The 23,630-nt window shown below is 44.0% G+C and overlaps 1 protein-coding gene across 10 annotated transcripts in view; it reads right to left on the bottom strand.

Moving 5' to 3' along the window:
- Window positions 1-23,630, bottom strand: part of LOC144934736 (dynein axonemal heavy chain 3-like) — an 864,594-nt gene that overhangs the window by 253,801 nt on the left and 587,163 nt on the right. For all 10 annotated transcript variants that reach the window (XM_078860821.1, XM_078860816.1, XM_078860817.1 and 7 more), the window contains 4 exons: window positions 21,626-21,763; window positions 20,651-20,794; window positions 16,496-16,660; window positions 1,756-1,978 (listed from right to left, as the gene is read on the bottom strand). In XM_078860821.1, the coding sequence (XP_078716947.1) occupies window positions 1,756-1,978; window positions 16,496-16,660; window positions 20,651-20,794; window positions 21,626-21,763 (670 nt within the window). The remainder of the gene's footprint in view (window positions 1-1,755; window positions 1,979-16,495; window positions 16,661-20,650; window positions 20,795-21,625; window positions 21,764-23,630) is intronic.

The following is a 23,630-nucleotide window of genomic DNA, read 5'->3' as shown; positions in this document are numbered from 1 at the left end:
CCGCAAGATAACCACTGTTGAATTCCCACAGACGCAGTATAAATTTAACTGAACCCAGAGACACGATGGGCTTGGTCAACTTCTGATCAGGATCAAGTTTGATTTGTTGAAGGAAAACAAAAAAAGTTTAATCCATCAGCCTGTGCTTTACATATCAATTGAAATGAAACGTATGAGACTGTGTTGGCATTGGTGCACAAGCACAGACAGAATACAACAGACCAAGAATTGTAAATAACAAAGGCTTTACAAGGTAAAACATGAAGTGTAAATATTTTTTAAAAATCGCATATTCAGCTCTTGCTTTCAGCAATCGTTCTTGCTAAGAGAAGAGTATACGCCTTCATCCAAAACATTAGTTCAAAATTTTCGATATAAAAAGTAAAAAATTAGATTGTCGAGGTGATTTTGATGATTTCATAACGGAACGGATTTTATATTTCTGTTCAAACCATACCACTGGGTACTGCGGATATATTAATTGGCAGGAACTTGCCACATTTGGTCTCACAAATTATACTGGCAGGACTGCATAGCGAGTGGTCAAATTAAGGGATTTTATTTTTGCGGTATTGAACCCAACCCTGAGCCTTGTTGTGTTGCCAGGCTATAGATTAATTGTCATTGACACATAACCGACCAATACAGAGAAACACTTAATTGCTCAGAATTAATGCTGATGTATGTATGATTGCTAAGCCAAGTGAAAATAAAGGTTCAATATCATGGGGAGAAAAAAAAACTTCCCAAATCAATGTTGTTTTGTTTTGTTTATTTTTGTGCTTCTCAGTTCAATACCGCCAGCCTCTCACGAGACGTAATATGGCGACGTGCCAATGCAGCTAACACAACTTGGTTTATGGTAATTCCTTACAAGGTATGTAAAAGCAAGATACAATGTACACTTATACACATGTTGAAGCACCTGCCAGTGTAACGATCCACAATTCAGTGTTGTTCTCTACAATGTTTGCACGTGTTTTTAATCATCTGACATATATGATGACATGTGCCTTCATCTACATTGTTCATCACGACAGCCTACCAGTCCTGTAAAAATAAAATATCGATAACCAGTGGTGGAAACGGGCCGACATACAACGGTACGCCACCCACGGCACTTCTCGCGACCACCGAACGTAGACACCGGCGCCGTCCAGAACCAGCCTCCTATTCCTCTTCCACGATGTCTCCGCAGAGGGGAAACGGCCGTTAGCACGGGCTGCAGGATGAATAGGTTTCATATCGGCCCTTCTACATTTCCATTTCCACCGCTGTATATGCCACCTGGCAGGGACGCACTGCTTGGTGGGGAAGTCAACAGAGGGTGGGAAGTCCTGTGGAGACTTCTCTGGTCCTTACCGTGGAAATGTGAATTTTTAACCGCTGGCTCAGGACCAACAACGCTGCGAGCTCTGTCCAGCGCTCAAAAGAGCATGGGAACACTTTGACTTTTAAAACATATATATACACAGGGTATGCATATGTATGTAACCTTATAGTTGCCGAGTATATAGACAGCATATACATTTCTGTTTGGATAAAGACTGTATAAATATGCACGAGCGCACACAGACGGTGTCTGAAAATCCATATGGATAGACTGCTATGGAAAACTGACCTTACCGTGCTAAATTAAATTAACCCGCTATAGGGCGTGGAAACCGGCCCATCATCTTGTAAGACAACTCAATGCCGCGCCTTGCTAATGGCATCTCGTTATTGGAACGATACCTCACTGCTTGGCACGCTCACCGTCCGTCCACTCGTGAGAGATGGGGTCGAAGCTGCCGTACAGCTGAGCCATGCTGAGGGCCTTGGGGTTAATGATGATGAAGTCCACGCGCCGCTCGCCCATGAGGCCTTGCCGCTCCAGTTCCCCAAGAGCTCCGGCCAAGGCCCTCAGGGCACTCGTCTTGCCTCCAAGAGGGCCTCCCACAAGCATGAAGCCATGGCGCACCAGCATCATCTCATAAACCTGTGTGCACAAGCGGCCAAACGCACACGCGCGCATGCATGCACGTGAGTAACAACAACAGCAAGAGCCGCCATTCGCCACTAAGCGGCGGTGACGTCACCATGGCGCCTGTGCCAGGCCAGGTGCACTTTGAGGCCACGTGAAGTGTCGAAGTTCTAGCTGACAGGAAGTCATGGGACAGACCCAGCAGGTGGTGCCATGGGTTGGCTGTGAGATGACTGGCAGATGCACCAGCTGTGCCCCTACTGTGCCAACTTTCTGCATTTTAGCCACCCGGCGCTCTGCTCGTTATGAGCATCGCGACTGCCTCCAACTGCCCAGTAGCTTCCTTCATGAGCCTCCTCCATAGAGGCCGATCTTGACACCGCTGATACTAGTCTTCAGCCAGTCCACTCAGCTACACATGCTCTTGTACCGCATCACTCAATCTCTTTTCCAGCCCATGTATGCCTATGACTCTCTTTTCTAGAACAAATATACATTATTTATCACAGTCTATATGATGTCAATGTCTACATAATGTGGTGTTTCTTTGGGCACTCCGGTTTCCACGGGTACTTCAATTGGCCAAACATCCCAGACATACGACCCTCTTGAAAATGAGTTAAGATTCTCAGTACGGCTTTCCTGAATTGCAATTCTAGGAATGAATTTCAGGCAGCGCTAGCACATGGCTAAATAACAGCTTGGCATAAAAAATACCAAGCCTCTAGCAGAGTGCAAGGTCGCGAATTAACGACGCGTTGAAGCTGTGTGCTAACACAAACCGTATCACCACATTCTTCCTAAATGCAAACACCACCCACCGCTGTACTTGTAGCGTTACAGACTGTTGGGACAAGTAGCGCCTGTGAAGAAGGCTGGCATCACACGCAAGTGGGCTCAGTACAGATCGCCCCACACTTGGATGCTGTTTGTCTTCTCAGTCCTGATTTTAATAACAACCACACTGGAGTTCTGTCGTTTTGGTTGAGCGAGTTTCAAGGAAACCCAGGCTAGGTGAAGGCTTTTTGATACCACTGTATACCGTGGTGATGACGGAGACTTGTGTTGCCTCCGAAACGTCGTGATTTTTGTTTTTATTTTATTTTATTTTCATTAATTTTGATGTTTTACCTACGTGACTTTACCGAAAAAACCTAAGAATATACCGTGGTGTGTTTATGTTTATATTAAATTGCTAATTTTTAAACAATATTTGGTGATAACTGCGTTGACAGTGATGCTCTAGCAAAAATAACAACAAAAACCTCAACATATTCGTTAATAACACTGCCTTATATTAAAAAAATATATAATAGACAACTTTTCAGGCAAATGGCCCTTCTCCATAATAGAGGTTGTTTAGGGTTAGATCGCGTAAATATATAAATATGTCTTGAACACCCGCCACCACCCGACACAGCCAACTAGCAAGGGTTGTCACGTAAACAGAACGTGGCCAATTCGTCACTAGCACAGCACACCGGTGTGTTGGAGAGCCAAGCCACAACATTTACAATCTGAGTACGACGTTTTGCCAGTAATTACAACTAGCTTTATCAGGCGACAGCCACATTTGTGGACAAGTCCACCTGTTTCGTTCCTTATATAGAGGCGTAGATGTGGTGACCACACTTCTGTGCTCTTCCGTAAAGTGGGGTGGGGATTAATGAGCCAACGTACATTGTGCATGCGCATTATGCGAGCCCTTAGATCTTGTTCTTACTGTCCATTGTGTGTATTAAAATAGCCGTCCCAACGGTAATCCCTATTGAAGTATGGTGCCCTGTATACGCACGCATTTAAACAATGTCTTATTTGATGATTCGCTTCCACGCAGCACTAAGTCGGTAGCTATCCGAAAGGTTAAAATAATTTGTATTTCTTTAAATTTCGATAGATAATCTAACTAATCTTGGCCAGTAGTAGCTGGTTTTGCACAGAACTTCAACATTATCAAAATCAATTGAGTGTCCTTGTTCTGCTACTGCTGACAGTTGTATTTGGGAGTATTTAATATTTATCTGATGTTCTTTTAGTCTCGTGCTGATCATTCGTCCTGTTTGCCCAACATAACATTTTCCACAAGTAAAGTTAATCCTGTACACACCTTCTGTTGATAGCTTCGGTAATACATCTTTTGTACCAGATATTAATTTCTGTATTTTATGTACCGTGCTAATTTATCAGTTACTCCCGCAATGTATGGTATTTTGATAGTTCTAATTACTTGGGCAGTTTCAATGCTCGTGTTATTTGATTTGGTTTTGGCATTCAATGCCCCGTTGATTTGTGCACCATTCAGATAGGCGTCAGTATGCGTTTTCTTTTGGTAAACGCTGTGTTAGTTTACCATTTCGACCCCATCCGAGCAGAATATCCAGAAATGGTAGAGTTCTGTAAACTTCCACTTCCATGATGAACTGGATGGGTGGGTTTTGTGAGTTGAGATGATTTAGAAATTCGTCAAGTGTATCTTTGCCATGTGGCCAGACCACCAATGTGTCATCCACATATCTAAACCAAGCAGCTGGTTTTAGTGTGCTTGAAGCTATTGCTTTTGTTTGAAAATCTTCCATGTACAAATTCGCTATCACAGGCGACAAAGGAGCCCATTGCTGTTCCTTCCTTTTTCTTGTAGAAGCCACCTTTCCACAAGAAATAGGTGTTCTTTAGACAGTGTTCAGCTAGTCTTGGGATACCTTTGGCTAAACCTGTGTTCGTTACCAGTGTCGAGTAATTTAATTGAACAGAGAAGTCACATACAAACTTACGAGAATATCATTAGGATTAATATTTTTTATTATATTTACGAGATGTTGAGAGTGTTTGATGAACGAAGAGGTCCGACTACCGATGTAGGGCTGTATTTGTTTCATTACGTATTGTGCTAATTTGTATTGTACTAACTATGGGTCTTAATGGGACATCAGGTTTGTGAATTTTTGGTAGCCCACAAAGTCTTGGTGATTTTGATGCCCTTGGGAATGACTTGGCAATGATTGCCATTGTTTTACATTCCTTCTGCATAGCACATCACTATTATGCATGAGCAAACTATCACGCATGCAGCATTACACATTTACAAATCTCACACGCATTATAATTTTCGCATGTAAAAAACAATGTTAATAATGCAACCGGTAAATAATATTCAGCCTTAACCACACACACACACACACTGTAGAACCCATAAAAGTGCACGCAAAAAGAAGTTTCAGTGAGCGGTAATACCCAATTTACATAATTGACTGCGGAGGAGACACAATGGGAATGGCCAATTAGCATAATTGGCTTCATCGGAATACAATGGCAGGGGATTATAATGGAACAGAATAATTACGCCGCACATCCGGCGCCGAGGATTTCGCACTGGATATCTCGACGCGTGTGCCAGGTGATTACGCCGGTGCTTTTCACGCCTCAGAAGCGGCAGAGAAAATGAGGGCTGCCTCTGCCTCTGAGTTCCCCATGGAGGGAGGGAGGGAGGGAGGAGGAGGAGGGGGGCACAAGCACAATAGATGTGTTTCTTACCTCAATAGCAAAATATGAGGCAACGTTTCGGCCAATGGCCCTTCTGCATGGCACAACACTCTTAGGTATGAGTAACACTATTAGGCATGCGCCATTAAACTTTCACAAATCTCACGTGGATTACCATTTTTGCCTCTAACCGCATGGAAGAAACAATGTTAATAATGCAACCTGTAAATCGTCTTCACCAACACCATAGATAACACCGTAGCGTAACACCATAGATGTGTTGTTTTCCTCAATTTTAAGTGATATATTTTGCAAAAAATAATTCTCCCCATATATATGCCAATCGTGCTGTGAGCATTTTATTGTGAAAAAGACTCTTTGCGCAGAACATGATTGCCTCAACAAGACAATTGACTAACACCATGCCAAGCTTCACTCTCATTATAAGTATTTTAAAGTAACGATAATTGCCACTGCTATTTTGATCGGTGACATTTATTAAAACCTCCGCCTGTTAACCCAGCAGTGCAAATACAATTATAAAACTAAAACCATAAAAAACATTTAAATATATATATATCTTTTTCAGAAGCGACCTGGTCACAAATGATAGCTAAAAAAAGTGGCTTATCACGTGGAATCTCATAGCAGCCAAATACTCTAAACACGTGTAGATTTTAAATGTGGAGGAAAAAACAGGAGGACCCGATGAAAAATCCACACGACCACGGCGAGAGAGAACATGCACACCCCAAATATACAGGGGTCAGGGTCGGGATCGAACCCACGTACTCCACAACCTGCTATACACCAGGCGTTGTAGTAACCATCTCGCCACCGTGAGCAAGGTACAGTGGACCAGCACGGTGCACATGGCGGGCTAAAGTGGTGGGTACTCCAACTGCATCCAACATATCAGCGTGAAAGAATAGTGGATATCCTTCCACGAGCGGTCGCGTGAGCAAACGATTGCAGCAGGGCAGCACCTCTCTCATTTACAAAAAAAAATTAACGATTTACAAAATCCCACTACAAGCCTCCTTTACTGGCCAGTGAATCTCAGTCATTTACACAGATGCTGAATGCCAAATTAACTCATAATCAAATGTATTGTGGTTTTCGTTTGGCATTTGTAACCAGCACGAGACCACACACTCACTGCACTCCACAAATTAGTTTAATGAAGGTGAACCCAGGACCTCATCAGTGTCTGCTCGGCACTGAACCTAGGATCAGTCTCCAAGATGATATTATTTATTCACCTCCATCCCCCCCCCCAGCGATTTGATTAATTGTTATAATTCATGGTTGTGATTCTAGTCAGCTTTCCATTATTTTTGTAATGTTTTAATGCTATGATTTTTATGTTTTTTCATATATATAACTTCTTGTCCAGTTTTGTTTGATATAACCACGGCAAGGGGAGTAGAGTCAAACATATAATGAACAAAGATGGCAGGAATTTGTTATTGGGAAAGCAACTTTCCTAATAATAAATACTGTAGCCGTGACAATAATAGTTCCTTTAATACCCAAGGGGGGCCACACCAAGTGTCAAATACATTTTAACACGAGTTAAGCTGAGCATGGGTTTGGGTCAGTTCTCTTGTTGAACATATTCATGTGAAAAGAAATGAGTGCATGGAGTAAACCAACACACGGGTGAGACTGAAAGCTCCTTCCTGTGACCGTGTAATCCATGCACGACCCATCAGCTTTATTTCAAGTTTAAGGGGTGGACAATTTATTCTGCCTCGATATTATAATGAACTGACTTCGTGCCGAACTAGGGATATATATGTCTGAAACGGTCCACTCATCAGGAAGATGACTATCAAATACAAAGTGGCATAATTGTTTTTATTGATCGGCAGGTACTTGACGCTCGTTTGTTTCTCATACTCAAGACGAAGATGCGCTCACGATTATTAGTTGTTCGTATAAGACGGGATAAGCATGGCGGTTTAAATTCTGCTGGTGACCGTGAGGCCACGAACACACACGCTATCGCACAGCATTGTAAAGTCTTAACGAAGCCAATGAGAATCATCGACGGAAGCTATGCAACAACGTTATGTTGCTAAAACACGTCGATGAAAATACGGAATAGTAATTTCTAGCCAATGAAACTGTGTCGTAGCCAGCAGGCGGGTCATCATAGGCACTCGTAAATGCCAAGCGTCGCCACAGCGTGAGATGCAGCGGCGACGGCAGTAGCAGCACACAAGTGCCGTGAGTTAGCGCCAAGACCTCGGTATTGACATTCGGCACAGATTTGAACACAAAAGGAGATATGGATTTGCGTCACATGGCGTTTGTGCTGTGTGCTACCGTGAGTGCAGTTGACACCCGGGGAAGTGTTTCTGTCCAATCGTCGCCGGTTATCAGCCAACAACAATTCGCAAAGTTTGAATCTGTAAAAACACTTCCCTGAACAAAAACTCACAAATAACATGAAGCTGATATAAGACGAGGGAGCAGGGTTTGAGGTTTGTGGGTTTTTAATTCGTTCCATGAGACCAAGTTTTACTACATGGTGTGGGCACATTGTGTAAAATATATCAAATTTTAACTGCACCTTTTATTAAAACCTACTCACGTTTTTCTCATCTTCCACACCGCTGCAACTGCCAACAATGAAAATTCACCCAAGCACCACCATTCAACCACTAAATCACATGTACGATTGCTCATCAGTGGGACACTGAACATTCCTTATAAAAGAGGGGCGTTTTGAAGTCTCATTTAAAACTAGAAAGAATTTTATGGAATTTTGTTGTTGTAATGTACAATATCCAACGTATCCGTTTTACTCTGAAGCAGTAGTAATTGCTGTGAGCGTGTCGTGTTATGCAATCCCGATGTCTATTATTTTAAAGCTTAATGGGAACAGGTAAAACGGTGCGTATTTTTTTGTTTTACCACTTGCAGACCAATATTAAGTTGGTGTTTTATGAGACGTACATGAAACTGAATTGCTCACACATAGTACTGCAGTGCAATTTTGTTTTAGTAGCACAGCGGGAAAGGCAAGCTCATGCAATCCTTGCACAACACACAGAGGTAAGCTGAACTGTGAATGCCTCATTGTAATATCGTGAACTTAACTTTCTAAAAATAAACACCAATGTCGTGTATTTACCTAGCAACACGTCACCGAGTCTGATGACTATTGCCAGCAGGATCCTGTACTGCCATTTTTTTTTTACTATGTATTTCCGTAGGTAATTCGTGTGTGCGAGGAAACTGGAGTGTCTGGGGAAAACCGTTCATATGTGAGGGGATAACACTTAAAAATCAGACAGGTCAGGAATGCACTTAATGCACTGCCAACTTCAGCAACCTTAATACCCATCAGGTCTCTCAAAGAACGATCAAATAGGCGTGGTTCACAAATGCTGCCGACAAAGTGCCAGAATACAACAGGCGTGCACCATCGCTCCTGGAAATGAAGGTCACGTGATACACACCACGGCAATGCTAGGGAAGACGTCGCTGGTAATAGTTGCCGAAACCTTTCCCGTTGCGAGACATGCATTAGTCCCAAATCTGAACAATTCTCACTGCTGCTTCTGCCATGGCGGGCATCTCGGATTGCAAAGTCTCATCGCATCAAGGGGCAGAGGTTACAAGACTACCAACGATTGAGTGCTTTTTCGACCAGGGTGTTTTAAAAAAATAATATTGCAACAAAACGCGAGCCCGGTACATTACGCCTAAGGACTTGAGTGTAGGGGTACAGAGAATCCGCAAATATTCCAGTTTGAAGCGACGGGACCACACATGGGGGGAATATAGGGCCCGATGCCCCGGTCAATGGGGACCCCGCTTAGGGGGTGGAGATGAAGTTAAATAACTCTGCTCTAGGCGCTGCAGTTAAAAAACTCTGCTCTAGACCAGGAGTCGGCAACCAAAATAACAAGGGCCAATTTTTTTCGATTTCTAAAAAACTCAATATTTCAAGGGCATATGAATACAAGACCGTCCTTAATAAATAATGTCACGAAGCAGTCCTTAAAGAGCCGCAGGTAGCCGTCCCCTGCTCCGGACCAATCGATGTTCATCAATCACACATTTTTAACAAACTTTTTTCTATTTGTTAGACAGAAAATCTGTCCCTATGCCATTGCCATACAAACGTTGCCATAGTCGCTCGTAGTAAGTGCGTTTACAGTGGCAATTACCAGAGGTGTGGACTCGAGTCATGTGACTTGGACTCGAGTCAGACTCGAGTCATGTGACTTGGACTCGAGTCAGACTCGAGTCATGAATTTGATGACTTGCGACTCGACTTGGACTTGCATAACAATGACTTTGTCCCACCTATGAGATGTGGACTCGAGTCATGTGACTTGGACTCGAGTCAGACTCGAGTCATGAATTTGATGACTTGCGACTCGACTTGGACTTGCATAACAATGACTTTGTCCCACCTATGAGATGTGGACTCGAGTCATGTGACTTGGACTCGAGTCAGACTCGAGTCATGAATTTGATGACTTGCGACTCGACTTGGACTTGCATAACAATGACTTTGTCCCACCTCTGGCAATTACCTACAACAATTATGCAACAATTGCCCACATTTCCATGGCCTTAAGAGGTGATCTTTAAGAAGTAATCATATAAATTAGCCATTTTACTGTATGTGCTGATGCCACATTGGCTTAAAAACAAGTGTCGATGTACAGTGCGCACAATCTAACATTTGTTGTTTTGCACATTGAGCTTCACACCAAGGTGAGAATAGACATTTTCATCACTCAATGGCCTATTATGTGCGCATTCTATAAAACCGTTATGCAATTACCTTGCTCAAGTGGTGCTGCAGATACAGTAACACCCCGGTTTACGTCGGGGATGCGTTCCTGGAATGTGCAACGACGAATATCGAAACGTCAAACAAAGCGATTCGCAGGGTACGTGGTGGAGACGAAGGCTGAGAGGCGACGGCCAGAGGTCGCAACCGGGTACCCGATACCCGTACCCTACCCGGCTGGGTACGGGTACGGGTAGCCGTTTGCGACCCTGGTGCGGCCGGGTACGGATACGGATAGGCCGTGAGTCACTGGTGAGTAACCGTTTGTCACTCATTTCGGGTAAGGTACGGGTAGGGAACGGGTACCCGTACCCGGCCAAGTGACATGACGTAAATCGGGGTATTACTGTACAGGGTGGTGCAGCTGTCTTGTGACCCCCATTTCATGCTATTAAACGTAATATTATTTAAAATAGCGGGGGGGGGGGGGGGGGCTCACAAGACATGTGGACCACGTTGTACAATATTTATTTCAGAAGCTCAGCAGGTATTTTGGAGCTGACAAAAAATACTTGTACAGCTAGAATATACATCTCTCATTGCAATATCAACAACAAACTAATATATATTTTAATGTTGTTAATCCAGGATAGCTTCACTAATGGATCTTTTTCAGCATACTCAAAGAGTGGAGGCACGCTCAAGGTGGAATGGCTGTCACACCGGACTTGCAATCCAGAGCTCTCCAGTTTGATCTGCCAGAGCAGTAGTTGAACAACAATAACAGGGCAGATTTCTTAAATCACCTCACCTTTCTTGAGCCAGCAGTACAAATGTGTATGCCAAATTCAAGATGTCTGGCCATCCAAAATACCCTCTAGCGGGTCTCTCTAAGTGCTCCCTCTATGTATGTATACATGTTGAACTTCTTTTTTACCATACGTAGCCAACCACGGTTAATCAGAGATGCCTCTAATGGAGGCCCTTCTGCCGGCAGTGGCACGAACAGGTAACTGCAAGTAGTTTAGACAAATTCACAACGAGAAATTTAATGCAGGAGGAAATCAGTGTGCCAAGAAAACATAACTCGAAAATGTAGGCAAATCTCTTGAGACGCATTTTATTGATCATGTCCCCGTGGTTCAAAAGAGCATATTGATAGGGAAGAAGACTATTAAAAATATATATTTTACCAGGTAAGGCCCACTCAGCTATATAGCTCGTTTTCAGAAGTGACTTGGCCACAAATGATATCTCAACAAAGTGGCTTATCATGTGGACATTCATAGCAGCCAAATAAACGAATGTTTCTAAATGTGGAGGGGAAAACCGGAGGACCACGCGACCACGGGGAGAACATGCAAAATCGAAATGTACATGCGTTAGGGTCGGGATGGAACCCACCACCTCCTGCATACCAGGCAATGCAGTTAACATCTCGCCACCACAGCGTCTGATGTGGTGGCAAGATAGTAAGACACCTGAGCAATCCTTAAATACAGTACACGAGTGTGTTTAGGGACTGCACACATCGAATATGATAATGCTGCATATTGTAAGACAGCTTGCAGTATAGTTTATTGATACATAATTTTATAAATGCTGTCCTATTGCTGTAAGCAAAACTTACCAGCTCACTTGTTCAATTAATTGAATTCTGCATTTATAACGACAGTACGTAACCGCCAATAGACTGCTACAATGTCTCATTTGCAATAGACATGTGGTTGTGTGTGAATCAAATGAGAAGGAAAGTGAACAATCGTGTAAAGCTGAGGATGCAACTGTCCATCAATGTATTGGCTAATTAGGTAGGTAAATGAAATAAATGGGTAGCGACTTGTTGCCACTGGAATAAAAGGGACACGATGATGACACTTGAAAGCGACACTGCCGGTTACGGAACGCTGCACTTACCCAGCGGACAGGGCATTAACACTAGATTGGGCTGAAAACATATTGTTACAGTACCACCATGGCTGGAAGAGTCAGTGTGTAAGTGCTCATCTCCATTAGCTGCCCTGGACCGATCGGGCAATACCCCACTCCTAATGTGGAGACCACAATATATCTAACATTACCTATTACTGCACTCACAGTGCACAATATTTGTTGTAGACATTTGCTACACTGTGCCAATGGGCCCTATGGTGTTTGTGGATGGCTGTTTTCTGTAACAGCGAGGCAACGAATGGGGCGTTAGTATAACATGTAAACCAATGAGACTGATAAAGCCATGACTGGTTCAGGATTTGCCTACTTAAATTAATGCCGTTGAAAGTCACCAGTCCATAGACATTCAGTGTGGTTGTTGGACCTGGATAAAACTGTAATTATGTTTAGGTGAACACAATCATCTGTCTATGCATTTATTTAAATACAAAAATGAAAAATATTCGAGCAATTCTCAAATGGTCATGGTATTTTTCCAGCATACTTCACCAAGTTGGTCAGCGCGGGTTCATGAAAGGGGCAGGACAAGAATATAATTTACCGCTGATTTTAGCCGTGGTTGGGAATCGAACTCGGGTCAGCGAATTCGTAGCAAGCCATGCTAACCACTGTTCCCAATGGCTCCACCTACTAAATTAAAAGACATCTGTACCACTCTCCACAGGCACTCGCATAAGGGTGTATCTTCCATTTGTTTGTTAAGACAGTACTTGAAAATCTGTTTCCACTCTCACAGAATGGCTGCATCAGCTCCGTCTTTATTGACAAACTCACTGAGATAAAGACATGAAGTTCAACTCCAGCTCAAGTGCCCGTAATCCACCCACATCCTCTTCACTCCCATACGGATCTAATCTCAGAACTTAAAGTGGTTAATATAGTACAGCGCATTGTTAATTCACATGCCAGTCAGTGTGGTTTGAGACGGTGGGGGGGGGGGGCAGCACCGGTTGAGGTATCGCTCCCCCACCGGTGGAATCGAGCTCAGGCGGGCCACATTGATAGTGCAGTGCGCTCACCACTGTGCCACCATGCCACCCCTCATAGCTTAAGCGGTTTTGAAATCATCAGATATCATTAAGCAGATACAGGCTAATTGGAAGAAACGTCGGGGTGGGAGTTTTTGGCACTGTGTTATTTTGTTATTAGTTTTTGGCACTGTGTTATTTATTTGAATGTGTTCTCTTTTTTTATTATATCATTCGTGACTGCTCCCGAGAACGCAGACTGGTCAGTGTAACCCTGATGTGAAATCACCATCTGTGCTTCCACTGTGTTGTTAAGAGGCCACGACGACTGCCAACACAGTCCCTTGAATTTGTATCTCCATTTTTGTCGGCATCTTCACTCAACTACTGTAGCTATTGACATAATACACAGCATCTGTTTCTGTAATGTACGAAATTAAGTTAAAACATGTTTCGCCAATCCCGGTCATCGGATGAAGGCCTCAATTCCCACGCCACGTTGTTCACGTTTTTTTTAATTCACCATACTTCACCATACTTCACCATGATGATCAGTGCGAGTTGGTGAATGGGGGTGCGGTGGAAGGGCAAGCCCGGTTCTGATATCACTTGGGCACTGCATAGCCGTGGCCAGGAATCAAACTCGGGTTGCCAGGTTCATAGTGCAACACCTACGATTAGCACGTTTGGATACGTACAGTGCGAAAGAAGTTAAAAATAAATATATGCAGCACGCTAACCACTACGTCACCCATATCTTGTATATGCGTGGGAATATAAAGTATATGTCTGTCTTTGGAGAATTTTAACAAAACACAGAATGTGTTAAATGAACTGATCTAAGCTCTGATTCCTTCTTACCTTTATAATGCCATTCGAATAGAAACTAGCATTAGCAATAAGATGCTGTGCCAGAAGAATTTTATCAGCGGTGACATTTTAAAAACGTTATCTTTAGCATAATGGCAATAACAATCTGTCTGTATGTGGCCAGGGGGCTTGGGGTAGAGACAGGGTAAATTGCATTGCAAGCATTTAATATGTCACGGGATGGGCAATTGTGAGATCGCAGTACCTTTCCTGCCTAATAAGATAACGAAATGAGGTGGCTTCCTGTCGGAAAAAAGCGAACACACATCCCAGAGCACTGAGTCAGCACCGCAGAGAACGCAGCTCCAAATGCAAGATCCTACACTCGATTAAACTGGGTTCTCAAGAGCAGTGACTTTATGGCCGAAGCCTAGTCAGCAATGATCAAACATAGCAGCGTTTTAATAGGACTCTGCACTGAATTTGTTCGTTCCCAGCTTTCATAGACTGTTTTTTATCACAAAAAATACGCAGAGAACACATAATCTGTTCGTCTATCCAGTTAAAAGAGGCACTTTTAGTGGTTAAGAAAAGATAAGCTCCAGTAGGGTATCCGGCGAAGACCCGTGTGTGATGCGACTTCTGGTAAATGTCCCAATCTGATGTGCATCTCCACAGAACGAAGGTGCGCCAGGAAGGGGGCAATGATTACCCCTGGTGTCGAGATGCACATAGCACAATGTGCTACAGTCGTCAATTAAATGTGACTACAAAAATATGAAAAGTGGAGCATGGTAATCAACACAGCGAGTGCTCATTATGTATGTTAACGTGTGTACAATATACAACATCTGTTTATAAATGTAATGCCTTTGTTGAATATTGTAGAAGAATAATTATCATTCTCTGTAACATCAATCTTACCCAGTGTATAATGGTTGTCTTTAGGACCTCAAACTTGTGGTAGTTGTTGCGTGTTATTTCAGTCTCAACTGAAAAGACTCAAGACACCAACTGCTCTGCAATGAACCCCTGCCACACCGCACCACGAGTCGATGCCAGCATGCAGGAATCAGGCTCACGCATGTGCGATGCGGCTGGCGTCATCACATGCATGTGCGCAGTGACGTCACCACCGCGTACGGCGCACTTGGCCGCTCGCCAAAGCAGGCAGACAGGAATCCAGGCAGGAGTCCAGAAAGAAAACATTTTTTATTTCTACTCTAGCGTGATGTTAACAACGCACCATACGATCGGATGCAGACGGCTGTGTATTTCTGTTATGCACATTGTACGATTTGGATTGACCAATACGCACTGACCAGTGTGGCTCAGCATGGGCTAAACGCGGCTCCAAGACCGACGGACACATTGTGGGGAGGAGACCTTTATCCAGTGATCGATTGAGAATTTCTGAAATGTATTTAATTTGTTTAATAAAATGTTTGAGAAAGATCATATCCGGTATGCAGTCAGTGGTGGACATTCCACATTTCCAAGGCAGAGTCCAAGCTTCTCAAGAGACAGTCACTTTAATTTCACATCCTTGAATTCTAAACTGATGATGCTTCCTTCGAGACAACCACGGCATCCTGCTAAGGAAGCACAGCGTGCTCCTTGCACAGAACCTGGTGACATGGCGGTGGTGACACTTGGAGCAGTGACATGGCCCAGCATCAGCGCATTTGTACGGCTTGTTGTATGGGTGAGCGGTTCGAGTTCGCAAGGCAGCGCTGGTTATTCCTGCGGGTCTATTAACCCTTTCCCATTCCGATGTCTGCAAAGTTGCAGGGTGAGTCCCGTTCACCGCTGAATCTTGGAAAGCGAATAGCCTTAATTTTATTTTGAGAGGCGCAGCGCCGCTGTTTTTAAAGAAATTGTACTGTACTCACCGCGGAGAACTGTAGCGACACGCACTCTATTATAACTGGTGTCAAACTGTGCCACATGCCCTGCCCCATGGCCTATTACTTCCGAATCCATTCAGATTCGATTCGATTCCGATGACGTACACGTTCGCAAAATCGGAACACATTCGGAAGAAAAAACGCTGACGCACACGTACACGTACGTCATCGGAACGAGAAAGGGTTAACTGTAAAAAGAAAGCGTGCCGCCTCTGTCGCGTGAAATATTACACGTAGTCATCTGACTATCAGTGCGCCGGTGTAGATTTTTAAAGATTTCCTGCAAATCACTCAATTGGGATTATAAGTAGCAACACCGACCCCCCCCCCCACCATACGCAGACGCTACTGCAGACCGTGTCTATGCAACATAGTGCCTGCGCGACAGCCCTCCGTTGCGCTACGCGACTGGCGCAAATACCAAATGTACGAATGGTCTCATCGGCTACAAACAATCGTTATGCTCATGATATGTGCATTGCATAGTGCCAGGAGAATAACATGTTTGTAGGTACTTTGAACTTATTTCGCACTGTACGTAGCCAACCGTGCTCATCGGAGGCACGAGCGATAGCGACTATACGAGCGATAGGGACTGTACGAACGATAGCAACAATACCAATTGTAGTAAATTACGATGGATCATTATCATTACTTGTATGATCTTGGTGATGAACCAGGGCGCAGGCTCCAGGCGCTGCTGAGCAATCACATCCCTGATGGCCACCTCCAGGTCCCCGTGGTCGGGGGTCGGGGGCTCCACCCCAGGGAAGAGGTCCGAGATGATGCTGTTGAAGAGCGCGATGTCGTGCGAGAGGAACTGCGAAGACAAGGGGAGGACACGATGGCAACGCTCTTTCCTTCACCTCCCCAGGTCCCCATGTGACTTGCGAGCATGGCTGGCAGCCGGCAATAAAAATGCCCAGGTCATGTATAATTGTCTTTTGAGTTGTGATCATACCTTGAGATAAGAACATAGAGGTCATGCTCTCTCTTAGAGGTCAGTACTAACAGCAGGGTTTTCACATCGATATACATGCACGTGGTGAGGCAATCGCCATCCAGCACTAATAAAGGCAGGAGGAGTTGTGCTCACAACAAGGAGCAGGGCACCGGGCTCAGTGGGGAGTACAGCTGATGCATCTGGCGCTCACGTCAATCAGTTAACGCAGCGTGACCTCCTGCCAGCAGCGAGCCTTCGACACTTCACATGGCCTCAAAGTGCCCCTGGCCCGGCACAAGGACGGCGCTGAAAGTCGTCAATGGAGAATGGCGGATGTCGTTTGTTGTTGTATTCAGACACGTCCGTGCACATTTGCACATGGGAAAGTTTTTTGTTATTGTTGTATAGGGGTTTGCGTGTGCAAACGTGCAAGTGTGTGTAAGTGCTGTTATGAAATTGCTACCTGTAATAACGTATAGTTAGGCGTATTACTTTAATCAAATATGTACGTATTAATAAAGGAGTAAACAGGGACATGTTCGCAGCATCGCAAGCAAAATAAAGAACTTCTAAAAATAACCCAACTTGTTTTAAGCTTCATCGCCAGGCTTCCTTCGTCTCATTACCCTGAGCTCTCACACCCAGCCTCGGCATTCACATTCCATTTACACACAAAACCGTCGCCAATTTGGGGCAATTTTATAGGTCTCTCTGTTTCTCCCGACCTAGGAATTACTCCGCAAAGGAGGTCAGGTCACGGGAAGCAATGCACTCACTGGAAACTGCACCAATCTCATTAGGTACGCGTGCACGTATCGGTAATCTGACCGACTGAAAATAATTTCAGATACCGCCTCAGAAAACCTCTTGGATACGATTTCAACGCTTCAATAACAGAAAATGATGGTTTTCTTTATTTTCTCTATACTTAGTTATAAGTATAGAACAAAACATTTGTCTTTTTAGATTCTAGTATTGTAGTATATAGAGTTATCATGATTTAATTTAACCCTCCACTCTGTGCCTAGTCACAGGATCAACTTCCATCACCAATGAGATGACGATGTCTCAATCCAGGGTGCCGCTGCACGTAAGTTTATCTCATCGCTCCACCTCCAACGGTGGTCATCCTCTCCTGTGTGAGCCCTTTTATTTGGCTGCCATTCCATCGCAAACCTTGCTCAATGAAAGACGGCTTCAGAAATACCCAGAAGTAATCTTCATCATGCACGTGCATGCATTAAAGTGTGAAGTATCAGCGTAGTGGTCAGTGCATCATGCTCCAAGGTCATTTCATGACCACACACACAATGAGCGGGAAGTGTTTTACGAACTTGGCCTGGGCATCTCCTAGGTTGACTTAGCCTGTAATGAGTACTTCGGGCAGTGTGTGGACATCAGCACTAGAGGACACAGGCAGTCAGAGTTATGTTGGTTACACCACCCTCTTAATAGCTGCTCACTAACAACACTGCCAGAGCACCTACCATGTGGTTTGCATCTACATCGTACGATATTCCCTCGTTCTTCGCGAGGAATACATTCCAAAGATGCTCGTGAAACTTTTTGTTATGAATTACCTTAAATAAATGCATAAATAAGCTATTAAATACATGGAAATTATCTCATCACTTTATTTCTCATAACTTTATCTGATCACGTGATCTCATCACTTTCTTTTTCTCCCTCTCCATTGCAGCAGTCGCGTGTAGAGCTCCAGATGGGAATTGCGGATAGCCAAAATCGCAGATAGCAAGTTCGTGAATAACGAGGAAATACTGTGCATGTAAATACTCTACCTGAATATGGTAAACTCACACTGTGTGGCTCCAGCAAGTCTCTCCCCCACCCCTCACTCCATGTAACTCCACTGACAGTTGTAGGATTGGGATTCAGTTCTGGCCACGGGAAGGTGCCAAAATCTTGTCTCTAGGATATTTTATTGGAACTGTTAGCACGTAGCCAGGCTTATCATCTTCCACCGCTATTAATCAGGCTGACAGGAGTGCCCTAACTGATGTCACTGTTCCTATTACTCACATTTCGCCATCCTCCAGGGTCTGCAGCTGAACAAAAGGATATCCTGGAGGAAATCTTAGATTTTTTTCCTTCATTCATATAGAAATACAAGTGTGCATAACTGTGACATTTAAATTGTTACACCGTATCACAAAATCAATTAAATGATTGATGCGCCCAAGCCAGCGCATGCAAATGAGAAATAGATCTCTTGCAGGTGATTATAAATAACTTTTAGTTTTTAATGCCACATTTTAAGCTGCGTTTGAGGACCACAATGCACTAACGAGAACAATGCAAATACGTAGAATCCCGTCAGCAGAGTTAAGTTGAATATTTTTTTAATGAACAAACATCAACCCTTAAATGCAAACAGGCATCTTCCTTTTTTATATTTTATGACACTGTATCCAGGCTCGAGGACACGCAATGGCAAGGGCTACACTTTCAAGGTTGTTGACAACTTTAAAACAGTGGTAGACATTCTACATTGCTATGGCAGGCTTTACATAGAACAAACTACTATTGTCTTCCTATCGTGCTACTGATTTGGTGGTATTCCGAGATATGATGGGTAGAATAAAACCCTGACAGGAATTTGAACTCGCAAGCATCCAATTGTGTGCCAATCACAGTCCCACCAAACCTGAAATTAATTTCCACGACACCCAAAGATGGTCCATTGCACCAGTGAGTGCCAGTTCTGTCAGCAGCAGACTCTCTTGGATTGTCATTTCAGTGCTGCTTGCCGAGGGTTTGTTGAAGGGCTCAGCTGGCTACTGGGTGTAAACGATTCACGGTCTAAGCCTTTCGATGGATTATCTACGGTACCATTTTTTGCCGGTATCAAAATTATGTGTGAAAAAAAATGTGCCATGGATATAACTACTCGACCCCCGAGTTATTATCAATGCCTTTGCGCTTTTTGCCGTTCTCTGATCTAACACCAGTGAGACAAGGCCACAATGGAGACCGTCTCCGATGTCGGCCAATCACTTTCATAGACAATGCAAACATTATCACAGCACGTTTGTTTGCATGTTTTACCACAAACTTGTGCAGCTAATGTATGTACTTGATGCAATAGGTGTCCATTTGGTGTTTGAATATCTTACCACCGGTATTATTGCCGGAAAAGGGTAAGGCCGATTCCTTGGACCATTGATGTGATGGATTGTCACGGTTCAGGTAAAGGATTAGATTAAAGAATTAATCGTTTTTAACATTGCTATGAATGGTGGCTGGAGAGATGATCCGAGTACATTATATGAAACACTTTAATTTATGTATTGCTCCACCCCTACTTGTTACCCACGTGTCGCTTAACAATGAACCCTAAATATGTTTACGTGCCTTTGTCTTCATGCCAGGTTAAGATCCTAAGATGCGAAAACAATGCTAGCATCTTTGTCAGACGTCAACAGTGAACAATTAAAACCTTAATAATGTCTTGTACGATTCTGCTATCCATCAGTAACTGCGAGTCTTACACATAAATGCCAGTGACGACACACGTCCCGATTCAGTTCTCCAAATAGACCCGGCAAGCGATCGTTAAGGCTGTGTTACAAAGCAAACAAGGGGCCGTAATATCGTTTGGTACATGAACAGAACGTGCACGGGGACTCTGAACGTTCTCCTCACGCTTTGTTTTTAGAAACACGATCAATAGTAAAGTGCATAGAGGAAACTCCGCATTTAGAGCAACATCCCTGTTGTACTACGAATTTAAACATCGCACTCACAGCTTAATCAGGCGCTTTAAACCCTACAACCTGTCGCCATACATCACTGCGCGCCATACCCATGCATATACCCATGCGAAACCGCCTCCGCGGGAATGCTCACCTTGGGCAGATTGACGTCTGTGATGGAGCGCAACACCAAGACCTCCTCGCTCTCCTCAGGGAACTTCAGCTTCAGGTTCCCGGCCGCCGTGAGAACGGACTTGACAGCTCGCATCCCGTAATCGTAGTGGTGCTGGGAGGACAGCTACCGCAGGGCAATGGAGGCCGCGGTGAGAGAGGCAGGTTATAGGAATCAACGTTATGTATATTCATAGACAAAGATCCCTCACGTAGCCTTAACAGACTGTTGGGGCAAGTGCTGTTAGCGAGCAGCACCTATGAAGGCCGGTATGGGACATGTCGGGGGGGGGTTGGGTGTTTACACACCACGCAAGGTACTCATTTGAGGCTGAGTAGAGCTAGGGGAGGCCCAGGATCGGTATAGATAATCGTCACTGGTGTTGGCCGTGAGCGGGAATCGAACTCGTGTTGCCGGGTTCATAGCGCAGCGCGCTAATCGCTACAATACCGTGTGTGTATATATATTTATATATCTATACATATGAGGGGCATCAACGGTTGAGAGCCATGTATCACATATTTCAGTATGGAGACCTCCATTTTGTGTCTTCACAAACACAAAAAAAAATGTTTTTGTGTATCATCCAATTGGCTTTCCGGACCGAAATGATCCAGTACCATTTGTTTAAGCAAGAAACACCTGTAACCAGTTTTGACCTTCTGGATCTCATGAGCAGTCAGGCTTGTAATACATGCTGCTGGGTTGCCAGATGTTATTGACAGTAGCTACTCCAACTGAACGACAGGGCCCTGTTCAACACAAAAACAATATTGCATACAGGGATAATCAAGCCCGCAGCTACTGATGTTGGGGACTAGTCAACCCTCATTGGATTTTGGATGAACTTCCTGTTACAGCACTGCACGTATGGATGGGTGGGGACAACCGAACTCCCATACAGATGAACAAATAAAGTACGCAACACACGAGCCAAATAGGCTGGTTTAATGTCACCTGTTCTGAGCACAGGCGGTAGGTGGCAACCACCTTGGCTGCAAGACTGCGCGCGTTGACAAAGCCCATGGAGAAGAGGGAGATCTCAGCGATGAGAGTGTAGTCTGGCACCATCATGGCCACCGTCCTAAAGAGAACCTGACAAACACCATGTTTCATTGCAGTGTTAGCGGTAAGACCTGCTTGTGCGCACGTTGGTAGCAATCGGTCATCTGTGGCGTGGTGACGTGCATCCTGTAGGTGAGCACTTGATGCAAGGCTGCCAGAGCCCGTAGATTTAATCATGCTGAGCTCCAAGGTGGCCAGCATTTTCGGCGCTACAGCAAATATAATTTTTTATTAGTTTGTGTCAATGATGGCTCACCCAACGGGGACCAGCATAGCATGGGCTGCTCGGCCAAAAAAGAGTCTGCCTTGTTCATTATAAGAAACATTCTCCGAAGACAAAAAAAAGTTTTCCCTTTACTCACTGAAGAACTCTTGCACTGTGAAGTAGGAGTTTATTTAAATCTAAAACAAGTTAGGGAAGCGACCCAGTGAGTGATGTTCAGCTCTGCCTCATTAAATCCTTGCCAGTCACATTTAAAAGAAGAATGCACACGAAGGCAGCTGGTGGCCATGTAAATTATCCATCTGGAACTGCACAGCAAGATCGAGCGGCAATTAGATCAAAACAGGGACAAATGCTTGTGTCTTGGGTTCAGCAAATCATAATTTTACTGCATGTCAAAGTAAGTGTGCTCATCCTCAAACAAGCATTTGACTGCATCCATATCTGTTGCTGCGCCTAGCCCTATGATGGAAACTCCACATTCACACGGCAGAAGGCATTCTTTCCGTACGACAACCACTCATGACTACCCATAAAATATTGTTCAATCTCTTTCGGCACCTCCGATTAGCACGGCTGGCTACGTGCGGCGCGAAAAGAAGTTCAACAAACATTGACCTCAAACGGACAGCTTGCATTTGAACTTGTAACCTCCCTATTGTGAGCTGAGGTGTCTCCCCACAGCACTGCCCATCTTCCACTATTTCCTCAGCTCAGATCTAACTATTGTGCCACAACTCTCGATACAAAAACAAACTAATGTTCCCATGAACATGACAATGGCAGAGCCCTTAACTAGATATTAATTTCAACCAAATACCCCCAAGACCAAAACTCCTGATTAAGACTCATTCCCACAACATTTTGGGACAAATTGGGTGATGTTGACACATCGCAGGATGAGTGGGAATATGTCAAAGGGCGAATGTTCAGTTAAAATTAAACTTTATAAAACACAGATTACCAAAATGCAAAGGAAGCATTGAAAAATTAAATGCACTGCACGTAATGGGGACAATGTAGAGAAATGGTTTCATCAGGGTCAGTCACCGATTCTATTTAAGGTTATGGATCGCTCCTCATACGTCTTATCTGAGAAAATATATTGCATATACTCTGTGCTTAATTTATGGAGTAAATGCTTGCCATTTTGCACTCACATCCAACATCTGCAGTCAAAAGGCATACATTTCCTGCAATACTCTGATAAAACTAAAAACTTAAATTTTTTATTTTACCAGGTTAGTCCCACTGAGCTATATGGCTATTTTTCAGAAACGACCTGCCCACGAATGACAGTCCAATGAAGTGGCCTATCATGTGGAAATTTATAGCAGGCAAAAAAATTTAATTTTTTTTTAATGTCGAGGGAAAAAGTGGAACACCTGGAGAAAAATCCACGCAACCACGGGGAGAGAGTGACACGCAAATTTCAAATACAGACATCTGGGTCGGGATCGAACCCACGACATCCTGTATACCAGACGAGGTTGTTAATATCTGATTGATGTGTGTACCCATATAATTAGGTACACTAGAGTTGATCGATCAACAGGCCACTTTCAGTGGGGTAAAGTGTGATAACTCTGAGCTCTCCGAGACGTCTGGCAAGTGTGGACGTGTCGACCGAGTACTGCCCACATGGGCCGTCTTGAGCGCCTTCTTGAGTGGTGG

This window comes from Lampetra fluviatilis, chromosome 11 (assembly GCF_964198595.1).
Source record: "Lampetra fluviatilis chromosome 11, kcLamFluv1.1, whole genome shotgun sequence".
NCBI classification, from domain to species: domain Eukaryota; kingdom Metazoa; phylum Chordata; class Hyperoartia; order Petromyzontiformes; family Petromyzontidae; genus Lampetra; species Lampetra fluviatilis.
Note: the sequence above shows the minus strand (reverse complement) of the source record. Positions and strands in the feature narration are given on the sequence as shown.